Source organism: Phaethon lepturus, unplaced genomic scaffold (genome assembly GCF_000687285.1).
Source record: "Phaethon lepturus isolate BGI_N335 unplaced genomic scaffold, ASM68728v1 scaffold3503, whole genome shotgun sequence".
NCBI lineage: Eukaryota > Metazoa > Chordata > Aves > Phaethontiformes > Phaethontidae > Phaethon > Phaethon lepturus.
The window spans coordinates 1-10,665 of NW_010526890.1; the positions used below are offsets into that span (position 1 = coordinate 1).

At 41.5% G+C, this 10,665-nt stretch overlaps 2 protein-coding genes across 2 annotated transcripts in view; one reads left to right on the top strand and one right to left on the bottom strand.

Moving 5' to 3' along the window:
- Positions 1-742: 742 nt before the first annotated feature.
- RPL30 (ribosomal protein L30) lies at positions 743-3,578 on the top strand (the record flags this gene model as incomplete). Its single annotated transcript, XM_010283200.1, has 3 exons — positions 743-888; positions 2,022-2,152; positions 3,411-3,578. Coding segments are annotated over 3 exons (327 nt in total), but the record flags the coding sequence as incomplete, so codon positions are not given.
- A 1,722-nt stretch (positions 3,579-5,300) lies between these two features.
- The window catches only part of MATN2 (matrilin 2), a 69,474-nt gene continuing 64,109 nt past the window's right edge, over positions 5,301-10,665 (bottom strand). The window contains exons 14-17 of the mRNA XM_010283201.1: positions 9,020-9,091; positions 8,350-8,460; positions 8,009-8,104; positions 5,301-5,441 (exon numbers count right to left, since the gene is read on the bottom strand). Of these exons, the coding sequence (XP_010281503.1) occupies positions 5,389-5,441; positions 8,009-8,104; positions 8,350-8,460; positions 9,020-9,091 (332 nt within the window). The 3' untranslated portion in view covers positions 5,301-5,388. The remainder of the gene's footprint in view (positions 5,442-8,008; positions 8,105-8,349; positions 8,461-9,019; positions 9,092-10,665) is intronic.

The window sequence follows — 10,665 nt, forward strand, 5'->3', positions numbered from 1 at the left end:
GCGCTGTGCGGCCGCCTCCCACCGGCTTCTCTGTCCTCGCCTCCCTCCGGTGCGCTATCCAGGGCTGCTTGCAGGGCCCCTGTGCTAGCTGAAGGAAGCAGGAGCTGTTGCTGAGTTCTTGGTGCGGGTGGAGCTCAGCTTTTGCATTTTTTGCCCTGTTCTTGCCATTTTCTTGGAGCGACTCTGGCAAGTATGGGTTTCTTGTTGGATGGTGGTGTTCGTCCTTGCAAATGCACTTACCTGCTGTCATGAGCACGACACTGTCCTGTTGGAGTGTCGGCTCATATTGCATGTGATTAGTTGTTTCTGCTAACTGATATAACGCTATTAAGTGTGCTCCCTCTGAAGTGACCTATTCCAAACCTAGCTTAGATTTGTATGGCAGAAGTAGTATTTACTTGCACTTGACTAGCTGAGCTTTGATAAAGACCTGTCAAATACACTTGGATGTTACCGATTAACGTAGATAGCAGTAACAGTGCTTTAATATGTCTTTTCCTATTGGATGATACATGGGTAAGAGGTATTTTTATGAAGCTGGGAAACCATAGTATCAGCAATCTCCTTATCCAGAAGCTTTCTCATATTCATACAATAGGCTGGCTTTTTTATTCCATGTTGCAAATTACAGGGAAGTTATTAAATGATTTCTTGCTTGTATTTGAAATTTCTTAATTTCCTTATGTTTTCTGGCATTTTGCAAAATGCAATATACAATACTGCTTTTCTATATCTCTTTCAGAAAAAGTCCCTAGAGTCCATAAACTCTAGGCTTCAGCTGGTTATGAAAAGTGGTAAATATGTGCTAGGATACAAGCAGACTCTGAAAATGATTCGGCAGGGCAAAGCCAAATTGGTCATCCTAGCCAACAACTGTCCTGCTTTGAGGTAAGCAGATGTATGAAAAAACAATTCTCTTCCAAGACAGGTTTGTTGTACAAAGTAGACAGTGTACTTCATGTTTATTGCTACAGTGAATTATTACTGCAGAATACTTTGGCATATTCCAGAGTGCTATGAAATAGAAGTGATGGGTTGTTTGGTGTGTAATGACTTCAGGTCTGGATGTGTTGAAATGCTTCCCAACATTTTTCTAGTGTTCTAACTCAAAGAGTTCACACTAAGGAAGATACTGTAAGCTTTCTGCGCTGTGGTAGCTTTTATTAAAAGTATGGAGCTGAATCTTTGTGTTTTTTCAAAGTAATATACTGGAAAATAATTTTACAGGTAGGAAAACTGGTAGTTGACACTGATTTAAAATACTTGAAGCACATAAAATTTGCTGTCCAAGTAAGGTATAAGTTTAGAATCCTCACCAGGAAATTGCTTTTTTGAGAATGAAATCTTTACTGAAATTTCCTAACGTTTTCTTTGTTGAATTTCTGGTCCCTTTTTGTCTTCAAGTAATATTGACAGATTTGGGAAACTATAAATGCAGAAAACCAAAATCAGATGCTTGAGGAATGGCAGGATTGTTACAGTAGGCACATGTTAGTGGGGATCCCAAAAGTGCTTGAGAAACAATATTGGCCATTATAATCTCACGGTGGAAGTCAGAAGAGAAGGGAATATAATTTGACTCCTTTTTCAAAAAATTTAAGAAAAATACACTTTTTTTTTTTTCCCCACAGCTAGTGGCAGTCAGAACTCTGTTCAGCATCTGGCCACGGGGTATCAGCATTAATAAGGGTCATTGATTATGCACTTTGGCTTAGCTCCAACAACCTTTTGGAAGTTTGAAAGTCCTGAATCCCCTTCTTTCATGTAGAAATGAGCATGTGTAGGAGCAACCTTGCGGATTTGCACTCCAAAAGTGGCTTTGCTGTTTACCTCCAGAATACTTCTGGGTAAGGGTTCCTGAGCCACAACACAGTAGTGATGTTGTTTGGCAAGGAACGGATGTGTTTTTCTGGGTGGGAAGGAAAACTCTGTAAGGTGTGTGATTGGAGTTAAAGCTGCTCTTGCTGTATTACAATCAGAATTGTTGGTCAGCCCTGTAACACCTAGTTTTTGAATTCCAGAAAATCAGAGATCGAGTACTACGCTATGCTGGCCAAGACTGGTGTCCATCATTATAGCGGCAACAACATTGAATTGGGCACAGCATGCGGAAAATACTACAGAGTGTGCACACTGGCTATCATTGACCCAGGTATGTCTCTCTTGCAGGGTAGTGACCAAATGGGTATGTATCAGTGCTTCCTCCATTTACCTGCGAGTAGCAGCACTGAGCAAGTACCGTGCACGGGTGATGACATACTTTGCTGTCCTTTTCTGTTGGGTTTAATTATAATTTCCTCTGACCAAGAACCTGTTCTTCTTTTGCGAGTCCTAGGTTCTTAGAACCTGGAATTACTGCTGCTTATGTTTGCACATAGGTCCCATCACTGCTAAACCCTGTGAGCGTGCATTTTGTCTACCTGTTGGTCTGTATTGCGGTTTCAGTGGCTGAGAAGCAACTTTATGGTACATGTTTCTGAGCCCATCAGCTAGAATATGAGCTGGTGCAACATGCTGTGTGCATCAGCCTCGTTTGACTGTTCTTAATCTCAGACAGAGGATTGTGAGTTGTCCTGCTTCCCAGAATGATATATACAAAAATAATCTACATGCAGGTGGATACTAATCCAGGGTTGAAAATTATATTAAACATTTTAAAACTGTAAATCTGCACATAATTACTGTTGTTTGGTAGGACTCTGTCACAGAGAGTTGCTCAAGTTCCTCGTATAGACTGCTATTAGCTGACTTCTCTTAGATTTTGCAAAGAGGATGAGAAGAATCAGTCTTTTATTCTGTTTGTTGACCAAAATACATACATATGGATTTAATGATCTCTAGAATAACTTTCACCAAATGTTCCCCAGGTGACATTGGTTTCAATTTGCTGTTTCTTCAGAAAACGTTATTTAGCTTGCCTGTATTCAGAAACTAGCTGTAAACTTAATTTTCAAAATGTTACTTATAGGTTTGATTTTGGGGCGGGGGACGGGGGGGGAGGTTAACTGTATCTTATCGCTGTGTAACATGATGCGAATATTCTCGCTGTCCTGATATTTTTGTGATCAGGGGAGGCTAGACATTCGCTATATTAAAACTATGCATTGTGTCCTCCAGGACTAGATTGTTGCTCTAGTACTGGCTTTGTAAATGCTAGTGACAGGTACACAGTTATTGTAAAAATACTGTGTATGGATTAACAGAATACAGTTACAAGTTTTTTTTTTTAATCAAGACATGAAAATTACTTGCTTTTTTCTTAAACTGTATTGCTTTTGTTTTCTATTTGTAGAATCAGTGTGTTGTTTGGTTTTGTGTTGTGGGTTTTTTTTTTTTTTAACTTTTTGGCTTATTCCTGAAAACAAATCTTTCTGTGGGTCCTCTTGTAACAGTATATTTTTGTTTTACAGGTGACTCTGACATCATTAGAAGCATGCCAGAACAAACCAGTGAGAAGTAAATGCTGTAAAGGTGTTCTTTCTACAATAAAACTGGTTACAGATCTGTTCTAAGAAGAATTTGTATTATACCTTTGCTGGTTTCAGGGAACAAACTATATAAATGAAGATTCGTTATCACTGCTGTGCTACCTGTTCTGTTAGAAATAACCTTCACATGACAAAACTTGCCTATTTCTTTCTCTAGAAGTTGTGGCTCTTGAGAGGTAGGTGGAATAAGACTTGGTCATGGCAAGTATGGTGCCAAATCCCAACAGGCTAGGGCTTCCTTCATATTTGGTTTTGGAATGCTAATGCAAAAGCAAGTTGTAAGGTGAGGTACAGTAGCAAGTTTGGGATGATGGTAGGGGACCTCAAAGGGTTCACTTGCATGAAAAAAATTCACACTGTTTTTACCAAATCAATTACAAAGTACTAATGCAAATTATCCCCTTTGTCCTTTCATTACAAGAAAATATATATTCGTCAAGTGGCAAATAGGGTAGCTGCTAGACATGATATATAATATATTTTCAATAAGATACCAACTAACTTCTGAAAGCTGACTTTAAATTAGTCTTTTTTTAGTTTTTTGAAGATGTTATATTAAGAGACAGATGAGTTGTTCTCCAGTCACTATTGCCAAAGATACTGGTATGTTACAGATTTCTGCCTGTTTTGTGCGAGACCAGGACTGCAGGAGGTTCCTTATCACTTGTGATTATTAACCGAGGTGCTAGTGCTTTGCTGACAAGCGATAAACACCTAATGAAAATCAGTGTACACTGGTATCCTTGCAGAACTTCCATTCTGTTTGCCAAAGCACAAGGTACCTTTTAAAGCTTGCTGTTACCATGAGCCATGCATGCTCATGGGCTTATCTGAGATCACTTAATCTCGTTTTGCCACAGCTACTTCTGCTTCTGGTATAAAATGGATGAACGTGTCTATTTCTATTTGGTGATAGTAAACCAGTGTGTGTCAAAGAAAGGAGGAAGTGCTGATGTCTCTACCTACTAAACCACAGATTTGAATCAGAGATTCAAAGAGATAATCTCTCATAATCAAGAGGTAATTTAGGTACTGCTCTTGCTGTGAAAGTAAAGCTAGCAGAAGAGTGCTGTTGCTGCCAAGGGGAAGGAGTAAAACTTCAAGGCACTTCAGTTGGCCAGAATGGCTGGAAGCAATTTGCTGTTCTCATTGGTGTCTTACTGTTTGACAAACAGGTGTGCAGCTAGTTGTATTGCCCAAAGAATGGTTTTTTAATTGAAATACCTGTTGCATTCAGGGGGAAGTTTGGGAATTGCTGAGTGCTGACCGAGGAACAGTAGGGAGAGGTTACGTGGTCTTTAACCTCTGTGGCAAGAGAAGTAGTATGTGAAACTTCAGATTGTGATACCCTTGTAATCCAGCAGATTTCCCACTTTGCTGATTTACTTTCAACACAAATGTATAAATTTCTGGTTTTAATTCTTCCAGCGGGAGTACTGAAATCAGTTGGAATGTAAGTGAAACCTAATTGCTGTGATTGCTGTCCCATTTGTTCTGTTTTTATATATGTATGCATATATAGCACTATATATATCCACACAGATGGGAGTGCTTAAAATACTAGCAGAGTGAGCAAGCCAAATAAATTCATACCCTAAAAGTACTTCAAAACATGGAGGTTTCACTTCAAAAAAATAACAGCATTTTATTATTTTGCATAGCTTATTTCAGTCGTTTAGTTCTGCTTAATTAGAACTTTTGCTAGTTACTAAATCATTTCTATATATAAATTTTCAGTATTTCTTTTCTGCAATCAATGCAAGACAGATGCAGGGATCCAAAATACTCTTTTCAACTTCAGACACAGGCTTTGTTATTTTACTTTGAATCAGTTCAAGAAAATAGCTCTGGCAAGTTTGTATGTATAAATATACAGTGTAGTGTACACTTCAGATTTTGATCAGTATTTTAGCCTGTTTTCCAAGTCTTCCATTCTCTTCGTCATTTCTTCCAGTAGACAAAAGTTAAGGAAAGCAAGCTACTGATGGCAGGCATTAACAGAAAAACAGTGTCAGCTGCCTGATTGCTGTGGTCCATAGACTTGCTCTTTTCTCCTCTTTGTTATCCTGTTTGATTCCCAGTAGTTTCTGATACAATACTTCCCTGTATCTTCTTATTCTGCTTTGATAGCTGAGTTGAGAAAGCTGTGTGAAGCCCCATTCATTAACAGGCATACCTCAACATGGAGTTCAGGTTCCAGCTTATTAAAAAGGCTGCTGGTTCTTAACAAATGGCCATTTTCCTCTATTTCAAAGGGAAGCTAAATATTTATCCTAGTTAATGCTGCTTAAAAAATGTTTCACTTAATCACATGGAAAACTACACGTAAGCTAACAGTAGATTGTAAAACCATATGCAGTCCCATGACTGCAGTACGAATGTCTGCTGCTGATGTTACATTCCTCCCCTGTGGTGGTGTAGTGTAGGGTGCTGTTTTTACAAAGCCAGTGGTTTCCAGACAGATGTGGAATAGAGCACAACAAGCTCCATGGGATCTAGGGCTGGCTTCACTGAAAGTAAGAAGCTGTGGCAAGGCAAAGCAGTGGGCAGCATCACTTTCCTGGTGAGCACCTCCAGCTGACAGCAGTGCTGTGTCTGCTGCAGGCAAAGGCTGGATGGGTACCGTTTACCTGACCATCTCTCTCCAAGAGCCATGGTAAGGCTGGACCCAAGAGGAAGAGGGGACGTAGCACCAAGAGAGAACTGAAGGCATTGAGGCCCACCTTAAAAGGACCAAGTAGCTGCACCCACCTCTTTGCTTGGGTGTCTAGTGTCTTGAAGGGAAAAGGGAAAACTGAGCATATAAGTGGGATCTTTGACAAGGGGCTGTTAGAAATTGGTTAGAGTGGACAGGCAAATTGAATTATCCAGTATATATATAGCAAACTAGTGTATCACTCAGTATGTGAGCTGCCCTTCAGATAAGGCAGAGAAATGAGGTTTGTAATGGAGGGGAAACTTGATAGTTCTTTATTCAAAGCGGTGGTTGCACAGTGCTCTGGGAAAGAGCTTGGCAGTGTTACTATCAAAATACATAGGTCTCTGCCTCGGTGTCAGCAACTTTTCCTTCAGCTTGAATCCTCAGACTCTCAAAATCATAGGGTTGCCTGCTCAAAGTGTAAAGCAAAGCATGTGTTGCTAAGCTCTGTTTCTTTGATTCTGAGTAAGCTCAGAGTTCCTCATAGCCCAGCTGCAGGAGATTACAGTAAAGAGGCTATGGCTTTTGCTGAAGGGGGAGGAGTGGTCTCCTTTCTGGTCAGCATCTAGGCTGGAACTATGTATGTGTCTGGATAATGCTCTTAAGGATGTGGGAAATGATCTAGAGATTTTTCTCTGAATTGATTTGGAGACTTTAGAGAAGTCCCTTCAGAGAAGTATAAATGTTGATGAGTATTTGAAGCACCCACCTTATGCGATAGCTCTCTGTAATTCTACTTTGCATGGAATAATTTAGAATGTGATTCCTTGAGCTACATGCTGAAGGATTCACTTAGGAAGGTAAGGGAGAGATAGTAAGGCTGACTGCTGCAGTTAGTTAGACAAAACAGGTGGAGGTAGGGTCTGAACCGGTAGGCAGTGTTTTCCAGCAGGTTAACAGAGCCCTCTGTGGTCTTGCCTGCTGCCACGACCACTGAGGGCTCTATTAGCCTGACTGGATAGACTTACCTCCACAAGTTCCTCAGTCTAAGCTGTTGTCTAGGAAGCACACAGTTATGAGCTGTTGGTATCACTGCAATCTTCTGTGCAGAATGTGAGTGCTTATTCATCTTGCACACGGTTACAAAACTTAGGTAGAAGAGGTGATGTCATTTTACTATTTATTTGATTAGGCAGAAGTAGTTTTCATGAAGAGGAAGTGGGAATTTGCTGCGTAAGTACTGCATGATGCAAAATGTTGGAGAAAGTTGTATTGCCAATTTGCTGCTGTTGTCTCCTGAGACATCTGGTGTATAATACAGATACTGAAAAGGCTGCTGTACAAAAGCTCCCTTGAAAAGACAGACTAACTTGGCAGGGGTGGGAAAAAGCTATCGATCTGCACTTAACTAATTTTTATCTGCATGTTTATGCAAAGTTAATCACACCTCTGTCCTCTGAATTTCTCTTCATTTGGAATATTAAATGACTCACTGCATTTGGTGCTTCACGAAGCAGTTAGCAGGGAAATATCTCCTGCATTCCTGCATCTGTAGCCAGTAAATGCTATTTTGATACCATCTGAAGAAATACCCAAAAGCATTAGTCTTGAATTTGACCAGTCATTTTCTTTGCTGTCCCTGAAGGTATTTATTGTTAGTTATTAAAGATCCTTATTAATATTTTGGTCCCTTCTATAAAGGAGAGGCAGATTTCAAGTCTTAAAAGCTTTGCTTCTTGGAGATTATCTATTAAGTAGTTTAGCTTTTCTTTACAGTAGATTGATTTGAGCTATGGAGACAGCTTGGGCTTGATGTGTTGTAGTTTCTTTTAACCTGCCCTCCTTGTCTTATATGTAAGAAGCAATTATTCTGAAAGGATATATCGCTGGGTGAGTTTTCTTACTTCATTGGTTGCATAGTTCTGGAATGTTACAAGGTTTTCACATTTGCACTGGTCTTTATCTTTTGAAGCTTTTGCTGAAAAACAGAAACAGTCAAGGTTAGGCTAAATGCTGAATAAGTCAAGTGGGATGGGTGAGGAAATGACAAGGACTTGTAAATGCAGAGCAGGTTTAATACAGCTTCCTGTTCTCAAAACAGGTCAACATCCAAAGGAATGCTCTGGGGCAGATTAGGTAAATACTGGAAAAGGGTACACAACACTTGGGTCTTTAGAATAATCCAGACTGCTCTTTGAATATAAACAAAGGTAACCTGATTACCTGCTGTTCTTGTTGAGTGAGTGTGACTGTCTTCAAAAAGATACTTGTGGTGTATTGCAAGATTGGGACAGGCAATGACATCTGTGATGGCTATTGTGGTTGATTCAGGTCCTGCAGGAAACCCCCCAAAAGTCTAAAAATCAAACCCACTTCACTTTAATGATACAGTATTTTTTTTTCTACTCGCATGCACCAAGTTCTCCTTAATTAGTGAGTAATCTCATTGATTGCAGTGAGGATCATTCATGGAGAGGACTAGGGATACAAAGATGTGAAGGAACCAAGCTGCTAGTTGTATTTACTGTATACATGATTTAAGTTGTGGGTTGCAGAACTGAAAGGGAGTTGTGAAGGTTCGTGTGAGAAACAGAAGTGATTGAAGGCTGAACATGCTTTAAAATATCAAGCACAGTGTTGAAATACAAGCTTCCCCATGAAGTAATTAATTTGGATGGTGTAAGAAGCATGCAGCCAAGCATTTGTTACAGTGAATCTCAAATTTTTTGTACAAAGCAGAGCTGAATTGCAGAAAGGAGGGTGGCAGCAAGGGGAGTAGGGTGAACAATTCTCTCACAGGTGACTTGTTAGGGTTCTCTACAGAAGGCGGCATAAAGAGGCAACTTAACAATGATCAGGGGAGATAGCAGGACACCAAGTTAAAACAGCCAACCTGAAGGCTGTGGACCGGTCTTATGAAGCCTCTTGGATGATGGATCCTGCTGGTGAGCTGACTCTCTCAAAGCTGGTAGAAGGAAATTGCCAAAGGAAATGAGATCACAAAAGGAGCAATAAAAATGTTCACATTCCCTAGAAACGGGGATGTTTCTTACCAGTAACTGTGTTTGTGTCTCATAACACATGGAGAATGCCTCATACCTGTGCAGTGTAGAAGAGGTCCAGTGTTGATGGAAACTCCAGGACTTGCTGTTCAATGGAGGCTATCAGAGGAACTAGACTCGGAGGGGGATAGTGGACTGTGAGATGGATTGAGAACTGTCTAAGCAACAGCTCAAAGGGTTGTGGTCAGCGGTACAGAGTCCAGTTGGAGGCCTGTAGCTAGTGGTGTTCCCCAGGGATCAGTACTGGATCTGGTTTTGTTCAACATCTTCATCAGTGAACTAAATGAAGGGTTGGAATGTACCCTCAGTAAGTTTGCTGACAATACAAAAATGGGAGGAGTGGCTGATACACCAGGAGGCTGTGCTGCCATTCAGCGGGACCTGGACAGACTGGAGAGTTGTGTGGAGGGGAACCTCATGAAATTTAACAGGACAAGTATAGAGTTCTGCACCTGGGGAGGAACAACCCCATGCACCAGTACAGATTAGGGGTTGACCTGCTGGAAAGCAGCTCCATGGAGAAGGACCTTGGAGTCCTGATAGACAAGAAGTTATCCTTGGGATAACAAGGTGCCCTGCTGGCCAAGAGGGCCAATGGTATCCTGGGTGCATTAAGAAGAGTGTGACCAGCAGGTCGAGAGAGGTTATCCTCCCCATCTACTCTGCGCTGGTGAGGCCTTATCTGGAGTTTTGTGTCCAGTTCTGGGCTCCACAGGTCAAGAGAGACGGGGAACTTGTGGAGAGAGTCCAGTGCAGGGCTACGAGGATGATTAAGGGACTGGAACATCTCTCATATGAGGAAAGGCTGAGAGACCTGGGGCTGTTTAATCTGGAGAAGAGAAGACTGAGAGGGGACCTTATCAATGTCTATGAATATCTGAAGGGTGGCTGTCAGGAGGATGGAGCCAGTCTCTCTTCAGTAGTGCCCAGTGATAGGACATGGGGCAATGGGCATAAACTGCAGCACAGGAAGTGCAAGAGCTCTCAATCCCCAGGTGTAAGAAATCAGGAAAGGAAGGCAAGAGGCCGGCATGGCTGAGTCAAGACCTACTGGTCAAACTAAAGGGCAAGAAGGAAATGCACAGGCAGTGGAAGCAGGGACAGGTATCCTGGGATGAGTACAGGGAAGCTGCCTGGTTGTGTAGGGATGACATCAGGAGGGCCAAGGTGTGGCTGGAGCTCAACTTGGCAAGGGATGCAAAGAATAACATGAAGGGCTTCTACAGGTATGTCATCCAGAAACGGAAGGTCAAAGAAAGCATAACCCCCTGATGAGCAAAGACTTGCAGACTGGTAACAACAGACAAGGAGAAGGCTGAGGTACTCAGTGACTTCTTTGCCTCACTCTTCACTGGCAGTCTCTCTTCCCACACCTCTCGAGGAGATGGACTGCAAGATGGGGACTGGAGGAGCAAAGTTCCTCCCACTGTAAGAGAAGATCAGATTCAAGACCACCTGAGGAACCTGAACATGCACA